Below are 21,673 nucleotides of genomic sequence, written 5' to 3'. Positions count from 1 at the left end.
TTTGTATTTAATTCCAAACCTACTACTGATTCTTGCGTGCCTTGAATGCTGAACCTGGCCACCACTGGGGAGTTAAAATTACATTAAAAACTACCTATTCAGCACAGTTGGCTTTCGGTATAGGGACAGTATTCAACACAGCTTTGCCAGTTGACATGTGGCTGCTCCAGAGGGAAGGTGGTGTATCTTTACCCACCAATAAGTCTCATATCAAATCAGCTTCTAACAAACTCTCCCTGTGTCACAGAAACACAACTTTCTGCCTCTAAAATTTAAAATCCATCCAACATAAAGAAATAAAGCAGGTGTAAAGGACCCGTTTGTTTTTTTGAAACGTTTTCCAGGAATACACTACAATGTCAGTAGAATTTTGAGAAACAGGTAAACTGGCACAAAGTTGTCGTGAAGATGAAGATGATTCTCACTGAACAAGATGCTCTTTCTTACCTAAGAGATACAGCATTCAGAGATGTGTTAGTTGGAGAAGTGAGTGGACTGGCCCAGCTAGCTGGTGAACGTGGAGTTGGTCTTGTTAAAGGACTACCAGTTGAAACCTTTAAAAGTGTAAAACAAATATAAAAATATATTTACAAAGATCAATATTTTTTATGAACTTTAGCTAGATTTCAAATATAAAGAGGCATTTCATAGGACATTAATAACTCATTGAGACACATTTCAGCTACCACTAAATCTAGAAAACGTCTACAAGGCAAAATACTACAAGGACTAATGGTGGAGGGAATGCTACATGAATTAAAAGGTAAGGGTCAACACAGTTTAGCTTGGCTAGGCTAGGCAGCCACACTACCTTGAATTTTTCATGGAGGCTTAGAAGAGGCTGGTGTGGGCTGCGCTCTCTCAATGAGAAGAGAGAGGAGCTGGCAACATTCCCTGCCTGGCATGTCCAGTGTGCACTCATCAAACTAACCTGGCAGCTCAGATGAGTGAAATCTTTTATCAATTGTGGGGAGAGTTGGGTCACAGGGGCGTATTAGTGGGTATTAAAAGACTGTAAGCATCCGGGTGAGTAAAGGCAGTGTTTGTAGTGGGGCCTATGAAGCACGTCCATCCACCCTTAAAATTAGGCAGCACTGTAAGGCATCTTTCACATAGCATACACAGAAGCAGCAGCATTGCGGATTCTGTGCATGCAATGTGAAAGAAGCTTTCAATTTCTTGTGTGATCCTTCTCTTTGTTTAGAAAAGAATCCCAATACTTCAGAGTGCTCTTACCCCATCTCAGCTTAAAGGCTACTAATATCTGTGGGAAGCTGGAATCTTAGAGGCCCCTGAAGATATTTGTGTGTCGGGTTCTAGCTATTTTAAATTGCACACTTTATGATGCTTGATGGGACCCCTGCCATAGCCCAGACTTTACAGCCTGCACTATACTGCTGCTGGTTAGTGGGGAGACAATAATGACAAATTCTGGACACTACGCAGATTAATGGTAATCACAATGGGACTGCACATGCACAAGATGTGGGAATTACTGGCATGGTGGGATGAGCAATAAGATCAAGAACTTGAGACATACATATAACCTGCTGAAGTCGTAGCACCTTGAGCAATTTTCAGGGCACTCCGAGTTACCACCTGGAATAAGGAGCGGCCTGACTTACTTGAGCATCAGACATCACAACTCATGGGCTTGCACCAAAACTGAGAAGTACCCATTCCAGGCGGACAAGGAATATATTACTGTTAGTTAACTCTTTGGAATATTTAGCCCCATCATAATTCAACTAGCGCACTGTGGAACATTCTCAGCAATGGTCGGGCATCTAAAATGCAATTTCTAATGATATTTGGTTATAAATAACTCATGATAACATACATTTTCAGATTATACATTATATCATTTAAAGCAATAATAAGTGATCCTTTACACATTTATTACAACATTGCAAAGAATGCATTTCATGTTATTATCACAGTACAACATGACATGAGAAATGGTTACAATAAAGCATACATTTAATTTTTTAATGATTAAACAAAAAATAGCCAACATTCAGTAACCTTGTGTGAGAATGTAAATCCACTCTGATTCAGTAACCTGTGGAAACCCTCTTTTGCAGCAACTAACTTGAAGTAAAAGTTTCTTGTACGAGTTTATCAATATCAAACATTGCTTTGTAGCAATTCTGGGACACCCTTTACAAAACTGATTAGGCTCATTGATGTTTCAGGGTATTTGCTTACACATAGCTCTTTTAGGTCCCACCCCAGCCTCTCAATGGGAATTATGTCTGGACTTCAACTTGGCCATTTCAAATTCCTTTGGACCAAGTTACCTACCCTCGGTAACGCTCTTTCTGGTAGAGACTATCTATCCACAGATTCCTCACCCTTTTAATTTTCCCGTGGTGTCAGACTGGATCTGGAAACTTTTCAGCATTCCCTCTGATACCGGACAGTGGTGCCTTGCTACTCTTGCCTGACGCTGATTCCTACCAGGAATTATGTGCAGGACTTATGGGTGCCACTCCCGGGCACGGACGTCAGTTGCTTTTGAGATCATGCACGACTCCAGACGCAGAGTGATAAAAGCAAATTGGTAGACAGTGTGCAGATTCCTAGAGTTGGGATCTTATTAATGGAGAGAGACCAACTACGGAACAGGGAGGATGGGAGGGTCGGTGAGGAACATGCGTCTGGATAGAGTCTCTACCAGAAAGAGCGTTACTGAAGATAAGTAACTTTTTCAACTCATCTTCTAGTCGCAGAATCCTCATCTTTTGACTAGATAACAAAGCAATACCTATTTGGACATGGGTCTGTAGATAGACTTAAACCAGAAATTCTTGCAGAACCAAGCAGGCAAAATGACCTTCCCAGTAAAACTGACTGTCGGGCAATACTCCTTCATGAACATAGTCAAAGTCAAAAGTTTATTGTCAGCAATTTATGCCATAACAATTAAAACGTTGATATTTACAGCAAATTATAAAACAAACACATTTCATGATGACTCAAAACAACTTAAGCACAGTTCATAAAATACTACAGTTTGTGCATCATCCATGATCTGATGTAAAGTGTAAGTGGACCTTACCAAACATACCAGCTAACAAATGCATACCTAGGTGCAAATACCTAAGTCTACATCTGATAGTCAGGCGTGGACAAGCAACATGGCCGAGACGACGTGAGCCCTACAGCTATCGGCCAGACATTGAATTAATCCTTTTGAATCCTACATAGTCCTGTTCTTAACGTGACAAAGTCGTCCTTTTTGACATCGTCATTGTGGGGCATCCGAATCCTGTTGTTACTTGATGAAAACCTGCTGTTGAAGGCCCCGGCATGTGTGAATCAAGCGAGCCGTGAGGCAGAGTGTACGCCATGGCCTCCAGTGTTGAGAGCGACGCCAGACGCCTGACAACCATAGTGGAATCTCTAATCGGTGCTACTTGCCCATGAGCTGGCATAGGGTCGCACCGGCGCTAGAAGAGGGGTGAGGAGGCCTTGCAGTGGTGCTGCTGCTATCAGGAGACGCTCGGGGCACCAGTGTTGAAGCTTCAGCCCGGTTTCTCCTCCGCTAGCAGCAAGGCGCCATGAGCACTCACCTGGTCGGCAGACACTGGGGCAGGAAAAAAAATCGGTCCCCCCCTGGTGTACCCATGAGCCTATAACTTCAGTCGCGGAGGAAACCTGAGGGGGGTTGGCCCGCTACGGTGCTCCGTTGGTGGCATCAAGGAAGCGACCTTGCGGGGCCTGCTGAGATTCTGTTGTCACGCGCACAGGCTGGTGACTGCTGGGGCCTGGAATTGTTGCCGGAGGTGACATGTGGGGATCTCCTAAGGGCCCACAGTCTGCATCATGAGCCAGCTGATTGTGGAACAGCAAGCAGCAGTGTGTTGCTTGTGGCACCTCGGCAGCGTCCCTAGGTCACACTGCCCCTACACTTCCCAGTGCTCATCCTGGGTATGCTGTGACAAATCTGCACATCCTGACCTTGGGGTCCTGCAGTGGCCCTGTAGGCTGTAGTGCGGGGGAGCGTGGTACAGGGCAACACCTGCAGTGATCCCTCAGCAACCTAGCTGCCTTATACTGGACGGTGTCAGGGAGCCTGCCTCTGATGGCCCCATCAGATGGAAGATTTCTGGCAGGGCTCCGGTCACGCTGCTTCGTTGGCCCAGGTGGAGCTCATCATAACCTAGCCTGCTACCGCTCCATTGCTTGCTGAGATGCTTGCTGGTTGTGGGGTGGGCATGTGCTCATTGATGCGCTGGTGGCCCAGTGTGGATGGCCTTGTCCCGGACACGGTCTACCCAATCAAACTGCCTGCCAGGAAGGTACTATTGTGGACCCTGGCTCTGGAGTTCACCACCGGGCTCTTCCTAGAGATGGGAGAAACTGCCAGTCATCACTGCAGCCTGTCTAAAGAGAATGTGATTGGGAACTCAGTGGTGTCCCACTCCCCTTGAGAACACGTTGGGGCTTCTTTGGGCGCACTTTGCTCTGCACCTACCTCTGCTCGTCCCGCCCAAAGTGGTTCTGCAAGACGTGAGGTGGCGCAACTTCGGTGGGAGCTCGGATTGTGAGGAGTGACACTGCACCTAGGAGCGGTGGGTGTCGTGGGGCCCCATAAAGGAGTGGGGTTGGTTTGCATTGACTGCCTCTATGAGAGTGGATTGTTGGTGACCCTGCGGGGGGAGGGGGTATAGCTTTGGCGCCATGCTCCCGATGGCCTTGGTGATAGATGGAGCCTGTTTTGTCAGAGGACGGGAGGTAGGGGGATGGATCCCTCAGTGCAACATGGGCAAGGATAAGCCAGCTCGTTCGAATCCGGCAAACAGCTTCACTTAGTATACCACACCTTAGCACCCCACCCAAAGAATAACGCAGCAAGGACAGGTGTTCCACTCCTCATTTTCAACGTACCACAGGGGCAGGCTGATCTGGGTTGCACGGGGGGTCCCGTTCTCCCTTACTTATATTGTATTGTAATTGCATTTATATATAGCGTACTACCCCTTATGAGGCGCCAAAGCGCTTTTGGAGGCCGATGTAGGTAGTCGGTTTGTCCTGTTAAGGGGGACACTGGATGGATGTGTTCTGACCATTTTGAACACGTATGCCCGGAAAAAGGACGACTACATGTTATTTCATAACATCCAAGGTCTGTCAACACATGCTGGTGACACACCTCTCCTGTGGCTGGGCGACCCTAATTGTATATCGAATGCAGACTTTGACAGGGCGCCACCTAGGGTGGATACCAACCTTTAATGACAACGGTGCTTCGTGGAGTGATGCGGAACCTAGGCTTTGACAATATTTAGCAATTGAGTTATCCGACGCAGCAGGTGTACACCTGTCATCCAGCCACATGTAAAACTTGGAGTAGACTGGATAGGATATTGGTGGTGGACTTCTCGTGGGTGGAAGACATAGAAGTGACTCACCTGGCGCGTTTTTGGTCAGATCACTCTCCAGTCAGCTGTGTTGTGGAGTGGGGAGCCTTCGGGCGAGAGGCTCGGTCCTGGAGGAAGCCAGACGACATCCTGGAGAACCTGGGCAGTAGGGAGGCACTCTCAAAAGCATTGTCAGGTTATAAAAAGGTCAACTGGGGTACCATAACCAGTAGGACCGTGGAATGGGAGGCTCTAAAAGCGGTCTTGAGGGGTACTTGTATGGGCTTTAGCTGCAGAGTACATAGGCAGCTACAGGAAGAGCACGGCAGAGAGGAGGATGTACTGGCCTCGCTGCAGGCTGGGGATCAAACGGGCATCTGCAGAAGGGAGCAGGAAGTGCGTAGGCACATAGTGGATATATGGGACAGACTAGACAAGTATACACTTAAGCAATACAGGCAGAGGCTATATAGGGAAGGAGATAATTCGGGGTGGCTGCTGGCATTGATACTCTGCAGAGAGCAGCCGCTTCCGCTGACCACATACTTGATATCTCTGAATGGCACTATAGTTGCTTGGAAGCAGGCCCTTCCCGAAAGCGTACAACGAGACCTGCGCTCCCCAGGCGGTTTTTGATGAAGACGTGGGTGCCGGCCGGAGAGTGGATGTTCTGGTTCAGAACAGCAGAGGCACCGGCTAGACAGGGTCCCCATAGGAAGGCTACCTGGATTTCCCTCCACCCTCGGAGCAGCCCTGGCTGGGGCAGAGGCCTTTGTTCCTGTGACCTGCTCTGGACGGCTGTGCGGTTCCGCTCTTGAAGCTGTTGGCATAGAATCTTCGTTGGAGAGTGGGGAAGCTGATGCCCCGATTACTCGACCTTACCTGGAGGCTCTTTTTGCTTCTCTTAGGGAAGATTTCCAACTTCTCCGAAAATACCTCTATGCTGGGCTGAAAGAAATGCGCCAGACAGTGGACAGCTTGGGAGACAGGGTATCTTCATTGGAGAATCATGAGACCGGTGGGGAGGAAATCGAACAATTGCAGCAGGAACTACTACGCCTGAGAGATCAGAACCTGGACTTACAGGGACACACGGAAGACTTTGAGAGCAGATCAAGGTGCAACAACATACGTATCAAAGGCATTTCGTCTGATGCAGAGGGATTTGACATCAATCAAATTGTTGTGTACATTTTTTGTTCAATTCTACCAGTCTCCTCTGATACGGAGATCAAACTAGACAGAGTCCATAGAGTGGTCCCAAAGAGTACGGGCTTGGCTCCCCAGGCAGATATGCTAGCATGTGTCAATGATTTTACATTGAAGAGCACATACTCAAGGCAGCAAAAAGCCAGCACCCCGTACAATTCAAGGGCCACTCCCCGACTTTGTATCAGAATTTAGAGCCTACACCCTCCAAAAACGCAGGTCTTCACCTGGTGACCACCCACCTTCAAAACCAGGGTGTCTCTTATAACTGGGGCCATCCCTTTCGTATGATCTTTCATATACAAGGCAAAATTAATTAGACAAGCTCCTTGAAGGAGGCTTGTGGTCGTCTTGGTATAGAGGACCTTTCAACAGAGAATCCCTGCCCGCAGCGCCAGCAGAGAGGATCCAGACGACAAAGGCGAGGGGACACAAGACGCTTTGGGGCACTCCGCTTGCACTCAGAAACAATGGCAAAAGAACGTAAGGCGGTCCTGGAGTCCCTATCTGGAGACTGTAGCATCAGAGGAGTCCTGATCTGGGCTGCACTGCAGCTTAGCAAGGATCCGGGCTACTGGTCGGGTTGGGGGATGTTCCTCTTGAGCCACTATATGCCCCTCCTTTAGGTCCCTATGGTAACTGAGACCATGTTATATTTTTCCATACCATTGGACAATCTCTTATTGATTATCATGTTTTGTTACATTGCCTTCTCACTTTGTTGTACAAGGGGGAACCTATGAATGATTATCTTTAGTTGATATATATATATATATATATATATATATATATATATGTATATGGGCACTTTCCTGGGCTCTTGTTCCTTACACTGCATGTTCTGTCATTTCTTATGAGTATTTGCATCAAAAGAGTACCATAGATTGATGTTGTGAATCTTCACACTTAATTTGAAGGGGCTGAATAATCCAGTTAAACGCAGAACTGTACTGTCCTATTTGGACAACTTAGGTGCCCACATATGCTCGCTTCAAGAAACACACCTATAGGCGGAGGATTGCTCCCGCTTACGTTCGAGCCTTTCCACTTTTTTCTACAGGCCCCTTAAAAAAGGCTGAAGTTGCAACTTTAGTTTCGAGCTCTTTTCAGGGCAAGATAGGACCCAAGCAGGCAGTGATAATGTGCGGTTTACTTACTTACTCCATCACAGTTGGGGACTATGCGTTCACTCTTGGGTCTATTTATGTCCCCAGCGATAGACAGGAATAGTTTCTGCACCAGGCGATCGCTGAGGTCTTGTGGTCCTGGGACCATGGGGTTCTTATAGAGGGAGACCTTAATCAGGTTTTTAACATCAACACAGACAGTTCTGCTCAGCGGCTTGGTCAGACCGGGGCTCTGTCGGACACTGGGGCATTAAGGCTGTGGGAGATGGGTTTCACTGACATTTGGGGCCACCAGTACCCCAATACATGGGATTATACCTTTTACTCCCACGCCCATAAAACATAAGCTCGACTTGATTATTTTTTAGGGGCCCTCACATACAAGCGGTCCTTGTTGCTGAGCTAGAGCTCGTTCAGTATCTGACCATGCAGCGGTCTTTCTTAAACTGGTTTCCCCCCGCCCCTCCACTGCCCCGACACAGACAGCTCCGTGACGCTCTTCTACACCACACTGAGGTGGTTGAACAGATCGAGGAGGCTACTGTTGACTTTCTCAGGTTCAACGATACACAGACATTTCTATAGCAACACTATGGGAAACCCTGAAAGTAGTTACTTACTGGCGCGGAAAAAAGAAGAACGGACGTCAGCGTGCGAGGACCGCGTCTAAGTACTTCGGACGACGTCATCCCGGCTATCATGACGCCGACGACGGACGCGGAGTCGCAGACGACGCCTACCGACACGCAAGGGTACTGCTGACGAAAAATCTTTACGGATCCAGCCTGACGCCTGGGGATATTCTAAGGTAAGGAATCTAACGAACATGTTTCTTTCAGATAATAAGATTCACCGGGATAAAAGGGAATCTTTGACGAGTCAAGTTCAGGAACTTGAACGCATTCATAAGAACACTGGGGCACCCAGGGTTTGGTGACAATTAGAAGCCGCAAAGCAATAGCTGGCTGGTTTGGGCCTTGATGGGACAGAATATGCTGCACTGTGCCTCCAACATTCATATTACATAGGGGGGGATAAATGTGGTTGCCTGTTGGTCAATAAACTGTGATCACACAGACAGCATGCGATACATACCAATCTAGGTCCACACGGTACTGAATATACCACAGACACTCAGATCGATAGGCATTTAAGGATTTTTACAGCAACCTCTACTACTCCCAAGATTTGCCTCCTGAAAACCCTGGTCTACACCTCTGTGAGGCCCACACTTCAAAGATAACCCCAGTCCAGGCTGCTGACCTTGATAAACCCATTCGTACTGAGGAGGTTATATCGATAATTGCCAGACAGAAACTACACAAATCGCCAAGTTCAGATGGCTTAACATCAACCTTTTATAAGACCTTTTGATCCTCGCTCACTATTTTTTTTGACTAAGTTGTTCAACTCCATACAAAGCTCAGACTCAATTCCACTCTCTATGCTACAAGCATCTTTTGTAGTAATCCCGGAATTTGACAAAGATAAACACCAATGCTCCTCTTTTAGACCAATCTCCCTTTCTTTATGTAGATCATAAACCATTCACAGGGATTTTGGCGGAGCACGTGGGTGCGCTCATCCCCTCCATCATCGCTCCAGATGGCTTTGTTCCACATCGCCAATGCAGCGATAATACGAAAAGAATTTGCAAAGCCCAGCACGCCATCCAGGAAAAAATGCTCTTGGCTATTGATACTGAGAAATCATTTGACTGGGTTCACTGGCCCTATCTACAATAGACTCTTCATCATTAAGGAATTGTATCCTGATTTAGCTCTTGGATCCTAAGTAACTATGGCTCCCCGAATGCCACAGTTAGAGTTAATGGCCAGACATCAGCCCCGTTTCTCATCTCAAGAGGCACTCAACAGGGATGTTTTCTGTCACCCCTATTAATTACACTCTATATGGAGCCATTAGCACAACATGTGAGGGGGAACCCCAATATTAAGGGGATGCTTTTTGGAGGTGAGTAGCATCTTATTAGTCTCTACACAGACGATGTGCTTCTGTCTCTGGAACAACCGGTGAGCTCTCGCCTAGCATTTTTCAAAGGACTTGAGAGATTTGGACAGGTAGCGTGATTTCTGGTAAATATGCATAAATCTCAGGCCCTCAATCTTTCCCTTGCACCGACTATCCTGATGGCCCTCTCTACAAATAATCCAATACAATGGGCTAAACTTTCTATCCCTTATCTGAGCATACAGTTGGCACCCTCAGTGTCAACTACAGTGTCCATTAATTACAACGATTATATAACCAGAGATTTAGCTAAATAGGGTTCTCATCGACTTTGCTGGTTGGGTCCAGTATTGCTTTAAAAATGAAGATCTTACCTAAAGTGCTCTTTTTATTCCAAGCTCTTCCAGCAGAACCGCCTGCAGCGATGCTTCTACTCCTGCAGAGAGTAATTAATCGCTTTGTCTGGGATGAAAGTCGCCCTCGCACGAGAGAGGCACTGATGTTTAAACATCATAGAGACGGAAGATTGGGGGTCCCTCATATTCTGCAATATTAGCAAGCATCACAATTAAGTTGTCTTCTTGAATGATCCGAAACGAGTCAGAAAAACACTGGCTTTTCATGGACAGATCGGTGGCTGGACAACATCTTTGGAAGATCCCTTTCCTGCCCCGACAGGCTTGGCAATGAAGCCTCTATTCATCCCCTATCACTGAATCGCTTTTGAGAGTGTGGGACAGAGTCAACTTACATCGGGGATTGACCTCCTTTCCTTCCCCTCTCATCCCAATTCTAGGCAACACAGATTTTACCCCAGGTTTAAACAAAGCTGAATTAAATTCATGGCGGTGACCTGAGTGTCAGTCCATTGGTCATTTATTTAACACTGAGAGACCTTTGTCCTTTACTGACTGTTGTTCCGAATTCGCACTATCCGAATCGGAGCAATACAGATACCATCAAATTCGGCACTGGATAATACACCCTACAGTCCGCTCTGGGGCTAAAAGAATTCTTACCGCCGTTGAGAAATGTCTTCTGCCCAAGTCATCAGACAGACACGTGATCACTGAGCTTTATAACCTAAGGCAGCAACCAGCTTCTCATACTAGTCATATTAATCAGAAGCGTTCGGAAACTGAATTAGGCCACTCCCTAACACCTTGCGAGTGGGAGAACCTATACTATCAAGCACATCACACAGTGGTCAATATGGCTAGTGTTGAAACATCTACTAAGACAGTTACTTACTGGTACCGCTCCCCGGTGTGGTTACATAGAGGTAACCCTTCATGTAGCCCAGAGTGTTAGTATGGGTGCGATGCCCTGGGTACTTTACTACAACTACTTTGATAGTGTTTGATGCTGGCCTCTTACTGGATCCAAGTTTTAGATGACATAAATGTTCATTTTCATACTCAACTACCTGGATTTCTAGCTTACTCTCTTGGGTCTTCCACACCTCCTTACGTTCCCATTAAAATCTTGCAGGGGTAGACAGATATGCCTAGGCTTGGGGGAAGCACTACAAAATATCCTACACTGGGGCTCCAACCAGGTCCCTACTTATCAAGGCTGGCTATGCCACAATAGAGCGCCAGGGATGGATGGACTACCAGTGGAATTTTACCATACATTCCAAGAGACCTTGGAACCCATACTAGAATCAGTCTACAAACTTGCATTTGACACTGGTCATCTCCCTCATTCTACCATGCAAGCAATGGTCGCATCGATACCCAAACCAGGTAGGGATGGACTAGAACTGTCTAATTACAGGCCTCTCTCCTTGCTATCTACAGAATATAAAATTCTTTGTAAAGCCCTCGCTAATCGTATTCGACCACACCTTAATAAGCTCATACACGAGGACCAATGTGGGTTTCTACCGAACCGCAGCATGTCCCTTAACAATAGAAGGCTGCACCATGTGATGATGGCTACTCCGCCTGCGTACCAGCTTGCGGGCTGCATAGCACTGGACCTGCGACAGGCCTTCGATTCCCTTTCCTGGGACTTTAGGTTTGCGACACTGCAGCAGTTTGGGGTACCTGACACATATATCAAATGGGTTCGCCTATTATATACATCCCCGACAGCCAGAGCACGCACTGTCCGTCACATCTCCGAGCAATATTCTATTTATAGAGGCACCAGACAGGGATGCCCACTGTCTCCGCTGCTGTTTGTGCTCGCACTTGAGCCCCTAGCTATAGCACTCAGGGGTTCGGCGGCACAATTCGGCATTCCAGTTCACGGAACGGACCACTTGCTATCCATATACGCAGATGACATACTATTGTATTTACGAGACCTAACGGCAGCCAATAGCCCCCTTCCGGAGAAATTTGTCACCTTCGAACGCCTTTCCGGCCTGGCCATCAACCCGGAGAAGTCTGCTGCTTACTTCTTCCGGGAAACACCATATCACAACACTCTGCAGTTTGGTGACTACACACTGTCGGTGGCCCCCACTACCTTTAAATATCTGGGCATACATGTGTATAGAACGCAGACGGATCAAATCGACGGTAATATTGGGCGAGCGGTAACGGCCTTGCGCGCCAGTGTAGACTTCTGGTCATCACTACCTTTATCGGTAATGGGCAGAGTCGCCATCTTGAAGATGGTTATCTTGCCCCGCCTATTGTATTACTTTGTAAATCTGCCTGTCGTCCTCCCACTGTCCATTTTTCACACACTTAATACTATACTGATTAATCTCATCTGGGGCGCAGGTCGCAGGCGAATGAGCCTGCGAAGGCTACAACTGAGCACCCGAAGTGGGGGTCTGGGTGTCCCTGACTTTAGGGCCTACTATTACGCCAGCCAACTCCAGTGGTTATCGTACTGGACTACGGGGAAAAACCTACACGAGATCGGATTTACATCCCATAGACTAGACCGGGGGGAACTGCACTGCTTACTATTGCCCAAGACAAAAATCCCTGCGGATAGCCCTCCTCTATTAGCGACGGCTCTCCAATGCTGGAGAGGGGTACTGTCATACACTTTCCCTGCCGCCCCTTATGCACCGAACATTCCCCTCTTGGGAATTCCCACACCACAAGGTAGACTCACAAAAACCAGGTTGCGGGGTTGGGCGGATACAGGAGTGGGCGACGTTGGGGCTTTCTTTGGCGATGGTACTCTGCTAGACCACGATCTCTTCCAGAAATATACTGGTGCACCACCACGTCTCTATTTGCTACACGCTACGGTGTCCCATTATATTAAACGTGCCTGGGCCCCACAGAGGAACGAACCCCCCCATGATAATCTGGTACACCTTCTGTATTATATGGGGAATGGGGGACACCTGGTCAGATGGCTGTACACCGGGATTCGAACACATGCAGCAATTCCACTCACAACCCTTAGGGCACGTTGGTCCGAGGACGCAAATAGTGCTATTACGGATAAAGCATGGGAACGTATGGTCGAGCACCCCAAAAAAGTATCACGTAACGCACGACTGAAGTTTATACAGATGATGATCCTTCATAGAGCATACCTTACCCCTGAGAGGATTCATCGTATATTTCCAGATTCCCCACATCATTGCCCCCGCTGTAGGGGGGAAGAGGCAGACTTCCTACACATGTTGTGGTCCTGTCCCTGTCTTAGGGACTATTGGGTGGGGGTTCGAGATACCTGGAGTGCAATCACTGGACTCCCTGTCCCGGACAACGCATTATATTGTCTCGCAGGCCTCCGTAGACGCACAAAAGTGCAGAAAGTGCAGTTACGGTTTGTAGACCTGGCCCTTATCCTGGCAGTGAGGGCTCTTACTATGCGATGGAAGTCTCCTAGGAGCCCGGCGGTATCCACGTGGCAGAGGGATATGATTCAGTGGGGGAGGGCAGAGGGTGCAGCGCTTCGCAGGGAAGAGGATAGGGGGCTCAGGAAACAACCAATGTCGCTAGACTGGGAGGCTTTGTTGCTTAAGCTGGAGTCACTCGATCTCCTACCCCCGCAGCATATCACAATCCAGTAACACGCAGGATTCCTATAAGACCCTTTCAGGGTAGGTTTAGTACCCAGACACACAGCTTCACTAACGCGAGGGCAATGCTACTATTTGAAGTCTAGGTTACACCGCCGCAGAGAGATAGATGGTGAAACCACAACACGATTGACCAGGAGTGGGGAGAGGGTGGGCTAGGGAGGGGGAGAGGGGATGGTTTAATGCAGATTCCTTGTTGACTGGAATGTGGTTGTCCTCTATTGTCGATTTATATTGTCAGATCAAATTGTATTGATGTTCCCAACGCCATTGGAAATTATCATCTTCGCTTTTAGTGTTCAGGAAATGACACATATAGCCATTATAAGTCATATGTATAATGTTTTTCATATAAAGGCAAAAGACTGTCTCTGTGGAATGACTATTACATTTCAAACTGTTGAAGTCATCAATAAAGTTTGTTAAAAAAAAAAAAAGGCTGGCTATGCCGCCTCAGGAATATCCACGAAATGGAAAGAATGACCCTCACACTGTCAGGGCAGACCATGACTTTTGCTGAACATTGGCGCCCCTTCATTAATTTACTCTTTAGTGAATTTCGAGAACTTACTTGCCTTAAATATCATTGCCTCTTGAGATTGACAAATACCTCATCTCACGTAGGTAACACTTGACGTATCACAAATACATTTCTAAATATATTGCCCTTACTTCTAGACATCTTCAGGTTCTGGTGGGAGTTTGGGGATTTATTTTTTATGCATTCTATCACACCATGGAGCTATGTTTGCTCAGGACTATTATATGTACCAATGCTATGTGTTTTGAAATACTTTAAATAAATAGATTTAAACCATAAATTGGCGGACTATAGCTATCTCCACAGGTTGTATGTGGCTCCCAAGAGCCTCCACCGTGTATCCCATTCCCGACCGGACAGTTGTCCGCGCTGCATTGTTAGCAGGAAGAACTTTCTGCATCTGGTGTGGTAGTGCTGATCGATGCAGGACTTTAGGGCGCAGGTGGTGACAGACTTACAAAGGACTACACACTCAAGACTTCACTACACACACCAGTACATTGTTTGTTGGGATATGTGACTAGGCCCAAGAGTCGTAAAATGGCCTACACATTTCTACAATTGGAGCTAGTCCTGGCCCAGTGTAGAGTAGCTATCCCATGGATGGGTCAGCGTTCTCCCACAGTTGAGGGACGTACAGGAGAGGACACTGGATAAGGAGGAGATAATGAAACAGAGTAGGCATGACGAGAAATTGGAGGATGACCTCTAGGTATGGAGGGATGTGTGTAATGTGTTTTTAGACCCACAGGCAGAAATGGCATCGGCTGATGATGATATGGACGCTAGTGTGGATGAGGACACTGATTCGGATGAGGGAGGAGATTGCTAATAGTTACTTGTGTTTGCTCAGTATTGCGAGCCTGGTGTGTTACTAGGCAATGTGGCCTGGAGAAGACAACATAGCATTTGTCGGCTACCTGTTTGTGCTCTTTATTATGAACCGCCCTGTGATGTGTAGGGCCTTACCCATGCTGCTGTTTTTTGTTATGAAAAATTGAAAATTAAAGGTTTAAAAAAAAAAAAAAAAGTCTACCTGCTCAGGGCAAAAATACCTTTTAGGAAATGTGACAACTATCATACAGTCAATAAAAATACAACATGAGCACAAACCTGCTGTGCGGAGGTTACCTTTTATGTTAAAAAACTATAACTTGACTAAATAATTAAAAAGTTTATGACGAACCACAAGGAAATAACTAAGTTATGGGCCAATAGATATCCGATACCTAAGTGAGCATTTTATAAAGTGCAGGGTCCCTTTAGGACCAATGGTCATTCATTAGCTCTACACATGGACACTCGCACAACAAATATTCATAACCCAATCCTGATTGAGCAGAATGCTGCACAGTTAACTCAATATTCATGTCACAAATTTTTTTTTTTTTTTTTTTTTTTTTTTTTTTTGGAAAACCTTTATTTAACAGTATGCGCAGACAGATACGGGCCTACAACCCTCAGGCCGGCCTCGACAATAAAGGGCACATCAGCAAGCAATTATACGATTCAGCAGCATATCAGTACAAGCACGAATAGACCAGAGTACGTTTATACACAATTGTGCCGCCGAGCGCCAGGATGATGAGGTTTAAGTTTTATAAAGTTTTGAAATAAGTCCATAGCAACAGGTCTGGAAGGATCCGAATCAGAGCAATGCAGTTAGGACTATAGTGGGCAACGATCATCAGAAGAGTCAGCAAGCATTATCCGTAAGGTAATCAATCGCACTCCATGAAATCAGGATAGAAAAGAAGCATATCACATGACGATCCCCAAGCACTACCCACAAGTTCCCAATCCTCCCCTCGACCCCAGAAATAAGAAAGGAAAGAGCAAACGAGAAAGGTAAAGAGTAGCAAGGGAGAAGAGAAAGAGAGAAAAGAAAGAAAGGAAAAGGAGGCCCATAGAAAAAAAAAAAAAAAAAAAAAAAAAAAAAAAAACCAACAAGGAAATATACCCCCCACCCTACACGCATGCAGAGGCTACGGCCTACCCCCCCTAGCAGTGTGTCTGTCGCCCCAAAAGAGTACCCGAAATGTAGGAGAAGAGAAAGAGAAGAAAAAGAAAAAGAATGTCACGGTTGATCGGAGGAGGGCCAAGGATCTATTCAATACAAGCAAAATCGTTACCCGCGGTCACCCAACCCCAGGCCCCGACCTAACACCCTGCTACATGTACCTCCAACAGTCACAAGTCCCAGTCCCAGCCATATACGTATCAATGTGCAACAAGAAAAACCCCCTTCCTCAGCCTTGGCCCCTTCGAATCTGCAGTCCAACAGAATCCAATTGCAGTACAGCCAACCTGGACGGGATGGGCCACCATGGAGTCCGTTGCAGCAATCGAGGGGTAAGAGACAAGTCAAACTGGAGCGAAGCTCGATAGTAAAGGACCACAGAATGCGCCACTGCTATGCGGTGGCTAGTACAACAGGGAGCAGGACGATGCATAAATCCCAGAGTAGCGGCCGGCCGATGTACAGGAAGCAAGTCCAGGAGGACGCTCAGAAACGTGGCACCAAAGGACAAAGGAGATGGGCAAAACGGCGGCTGAGGCACAAGCTCCGGCCATACCAAGGGAGCAGGATTGTCAGACTCCTCCAGGGCAGGGCCGAGGAGTACCGCAGCGGGCACTGGGACACGTCCCCCCGTCACTGCCACATACCTCAACTCGGGTGATCCACCGACAGTCGGCTGAAGATGTGGCTTAACATGCCGCACCGGAGAATCATCATGGCCAGCTGAAAAAGTCCGATCAAACCGGTCCTCCAAACCAGTGGCAGAGTCGCGGAAGGCCAACCACAGGTCCTCCAGAGCTGCCAGGATGTCGCGAAGCCCCAGCGGTGGATCAAGGATGGAGGGTGCTGTTGCGTCCGCCATCTTAGGCAAGCAACCATCGAGCGCCCCGGGAAGCAAGCCCCCTTCACCGGCCATCGGTATCTGGAAGGTGATAAGCTCTCTGCGGGGCCCCGGCGGTGCAGGAAACGTGGAGGCAGCCGGTCGTGGAAAGGCTTCAAGGACAGGGGAATCTGTGGTGCAGGGAAACCCACCGGCGAGACCAGGGCTTCCGATGCGGAAAATGGCGTCCGCTGCTGTAGGCTGCAACAAAGAAGCGATCCCGGCCCTCTCCCAGCCGGGCCGGGATACAGTATACGGGAGCTGGATACAATGTTGCGAGCGGGGCGCGCTGGGCAGCCGAGCATGGAAAAGGCTGCTGTGAGAATCCCAGCGCCGCGCTCCAGGTCCGGTGCACCGGCTCCTCCCTCTCTACAGCGGCCGCTGCTATCGTTGTCGCCGCCGGCCGTCCCCACTAAGCAATGGCCCGGCTGCGACCGCTTGGAAGGCCGGAATGGAAACCGGGGCCCAACTCCGCCGGGGCAGCTCCGTTTTCGACCGGAGTCAAAGTATCGTGGTCAGGAACGTGGCGCAGGTACGCGTAGGGCTCGGAGGCGCAGGATTCTTGCCAGGATATCGACGAAGGGCGAAAGGGTCGGCGGAGCCGAAGAGCTAGGCGGCCATCTCGGCTGCAGGCTAGGCTCCTCCTCCCATGTCACAAATTTTTTAATAAAAAATCCTTACATCAAATATCATTACAATTTTTCAAAGGATTAAAATCCATTCAATGAAAGAGGACTTGATACAAATTAACTTTAAAAATGCATAACCATAGCAACTACGAGTGTCAAGATGGCGGTCGCCCTCTGAGAGTGCTCCGGACCCTTCTGTCATCCGCTCTAATCCACACCAGTCTCACGACATCCAACAGATTGCCGGTGGCTGTAGCCAGTGCTGGAAGATGGGAAGTGACCCTGGCGGTCGGTGCGGGAGGACATTACCCAGTGATAATCGAAGAAACTCCCTTGTGCATACTCAAAATGACGGACCACAGAGGGATTGGAGTTTCAGACCGCTGTTGCGGTCCCTGAATCAGAGCAACCTCTCGAAGCTGAGGCACAGTGAGAAAGCAGCATCAACTTCGTAATGGGGCTGAGGACGGAGGACTTCGACACAGGACAGATTGACCTCTGAAGGAGAAGATGTCTGGGTACGCAGGCTTCCTGCTGCACCGTGATCCAGATCCCTGGGGCCACTTGACTACTGGACTCTGACAACCTGCCCACCTCGCCCCCGGATAGAGGCTCCTCCCCTCCCCCCTCCCATGGGGCCTTGGGACCGCAGCTGACACTGCCGAAGTGGGCATGGGGAGGACCACGATCCAAACGCCCAGAAAATGACTGGTGGAGGCGACGTGGCTCTGGGATGCTCGGCTTTGGCGAGAGGAGGTGCGGTCCAGGCCTGAAAGAAGAGGATCCAGGAGAGGAGGCCTCCTTCCCTCTCTGCTCCCTGCTTCTGGGGGCCGCTGTGAGGTGGTGTGGGCCCACCGGACTCCGCGATAGCGTGGAGGTGAGGAGCACGAAGATCGTTCGCAGAAGATGATGGCGCAGGAGACCGGGTGAAGGGGACTGGCGCGGCTGATGGCACGGAAGTACCGGAACGAAAGCAAGACGAGTTGATCCATGGCCGGCTGGTTGCTGCGGCTAATTTTCACACAGCCACTGCCCGTGGCTGGGCCTGGCCTCCAATAGGGAGCTGCACTGGTTGTAATTCTCGGCCAATAAAGATTGCCGAACTGTCTGGGCCTCTGGGGGGGGGAAAGACAACGCTTCACCCTGCCTCGAGTGCTGCCTGAGGACCTTGGAATGCTGAGGCCTCTACTGCTGCTGCGACTCGGACTGTCCCCATGAGTGGCTCGGGGGTGGGTGACAGGATTGAACCACACTGCCTGCAGGAGATGAAACACCCACCTCCCTGATAGAGATACCTGTGAAGTCCATACGGACCTCCCAGGACTCAGTGGAGAACAAAATAGGGGAGATGAGCATGGACGTTGCCCTCATTAGGCAGGACCTCCATAATGCGACGGCCCGGATCACTGAAGCCAAGTCCCCAATTTCTACTGTTGAGGACGATGTGGCGACGATGAAGTCCCAAGTAGCACGCCTGATGTCCCATACGGGTGAACTCCGCAGGACAGCAGAAGATGCCAAAAACCATTTGCGTAGGAAAAATCTCTGCTTTGTGGGCATACCTGAGGGGACAGAACCGACTAAGTTTGCCCTCTTCATCGAGAGCTAGATCAAATCATGGATGCCCCCGGAGCGCCTGTTCACATGGTTTGTCGTGGAATGGGCCCATCGCGCCTTATCGTCCAAGCCACCACCCAGGGCCCCGCACAGACCAATTATAGCGCACATCCTCAATTTTAAAGATTGGGACACTTTTTTGAAGGAGGCACGCTCTCAGCTCCACCTCTCTTGTCAAGGGAACAAAGTGATGATCTTCCCAGATTATACGAAAGAAGTCCAAGCTCAAAGGAGATCTTCACTGTGGTCGAACAAAAGCTATGGGCATTGAATCTATCATACAGACTACTGTTTCTTGCCCGGCTCAGAGTGATCCTGAACAACAAAAGTCACTTCTTTGAGACTCCAAAGAAGGCCTGGACATGGGCTACTGAGGAACGCTCCATGACATTACAAAGGGTGACAGCAGTGACCCCCACGCAATGCAACACCACCACCACCAAATCAGCTAAATAATCAGGGACACAGAGGCGGTCTACGCGGTCTCGCAGGGGCCGCGACATCTGTTGGACGCCATCAGGATTATGATTATCAAAACTGACAAGTAGCGGCATGTCCGCATCTCCTGCTGAAGCCAGATGGGATGGAAAGTCGCAAGAGTGTGGATTGGAGGGGAGAGTGTCACAGAAGGGATCTCGTGTCAAGCGCTCAGTGACTCCAGTGATACAGACCTTTCTCGTAGCCCAGTGTTATAGAGCACCACGTACAAGCACAAAGGGCGCAATGACAGCCTTAAAAGGGCATTAGCACTTTAACATAATGAGACTTGGTACATCCTGCAACATAGAGGGGTCCTCTACGTCGTCCTCCAACTGTAATGGTTATACCTGTTCGAGTTAGGGCGACAAATGCTTCAGAGTACAAAGTATGGGGAGGGGGGATGGTTGGGGGACGGTTCAGGGGGTTTTCTATTCAAAGTTCTTACACATCAGTCAATTAGTACATGCACCAGTCACACATGACCCTTACTCCTCACTAAGTAATCAGATACCACCAAGGAATCCTTGTGCTCCACTTGTGGGCCTGACACGTGCGGACCCACATGTATCCAGGTGCACTGCCCTCATAATATCACCATCAATGACGATCCGCTTACCACTAATATAAAGGGATTGCGCATCCTCTTTTGGAATGTCAAGGACTCCTGGACAGGGTGAAACGCACGGCAGTCCTGAACTTTGTAAAACGCTCGGCCCCCCGGGGTCCTTATGCTACAGGAAACTCACATCTTGGGCACTCAATGCTCCTTTTTAGCCCGGCAGGGATATGACAGGGTGTACCATGCAGGGTTTGCCCGTGGATCTAAGGGGGTGGGAATTCTCCTCCGCCGTTCTCTACCATTCACGGTAGCCTGGGATGTCCTAGATCCCCAGGGCTGCTTCTTGCCCCTTACAGCACTTAATCAGCCTATCACAAGGGAAGAGGTGGAGCAGGCCATACTAGCATTAGCACCTGGTAAAATGCCGGGACCGGATGGTTGTCCAGCGGAATACTACTCGACATTGAGAGATTCTGGTTCCGCACCTCCAGACCCTGCACGCGGAAGCGATAGAGTCGGGAGGTTTCCCGCGTGGCATCAATATGGCCAGGATTGTAGTCCTACCTAAAGCAAATCCACCTCCAATTCCTGTTCGGATTAGAGACCGATTTCCCTCATTAATACGGAAGTCAAAATATACGCCATGATTCTTGCTCCCACCTTTAGGCAGGTGCTTGCTCCTCTGATACACCCCGACCAATGTGGCTTCATGCCCCGTCGTTGCACAAGACATTGCCTCAGGCGGTTGCATGTGGCGCTAGCCCATCGCCATCTCTTTTTGCCGTATCTGGCACTCCTCTTGATAGATTTCGAGAAGGCCTTTCATACGGTGGACTGGCACTACCTAGAGGAGGTGCTGCCTCAAGAGGGCATCGGATCGTAGTTTAGAGGACTGGTGAAACTGCTATACTCGAACCCATCGGCCAGGGTACTGAACAATGGGACCCTCTCACGGAGTTTTCGATTCGGCGAGGGATGAGGCAGGGCTTTCCCTTGTCCCCCCTACTCTTTGCCATAGCGATTGAACCGTTTGCCCGCCTCGTCAGGTGGGCTGACAAGATCCAGGGTTGGCGTCGGAAAGCTTCCCACAGCGATCGCATCGCACTGTATGCAGACAACTTACTCCTGTTCCTGGCGGACCCAGCTCGAACCGGCCCGATGTCTCCGGCTTTTGGAGCTTTTTGGGAATGCATCAGGCCTAATCATTACAGGTGCCCCTTTACAGTTCAAGAGAATGCATTGACTGGCAACCAGGCATCCCCATCAGG

The 21,673-nt window shown here is 48.7% G+C and overlaps 1 protein-coding gene across 38 annotated transcripts in view; it reads right to left on the bottom strand.

Annotated features, from left to right (window-relative positions):
• Nucleotides 1-21,673, bottom strand: part of CLASP2 (cytoplasmic linker associated protein 2) — a 1,832,463-nt gene that overhangs the window by 221,548 nt on the left and 1,589,242 nt on the right. For all 38 annotated transcript variants that reach the window (XM_085607571.1, XM_085607579.1, XM_085607573.1 and 35 more), the window contains one exon: nucleotides 448-554. In XM_085607571.1, the coding sequence (XP_085463697.1) occupies nucleotides 448-554 (107 nt within the window). The remainder of the gene's footprint in view (nucleotides 1-447; nucleotides 555-21,673) is intronic.

Source organism: Triturus cristatus, chromosome 5_2 (genome assembly GCF_964204655.1).
Source record: "Triturus cristatus chromosome 5_2, aTriCri1.1, whole genome shotgun sequence".
Taxonomy (NCBI): Eukaryota; Metazoa; Chordata; class Amphibia; order Caudata; family Salamandridae; genus Triturus; species Triturus cristatus.
Note: the sequence above shows the minus strand (reverse complement) of the source record. Positions and strands in the feature narration are given on the sequence as shown.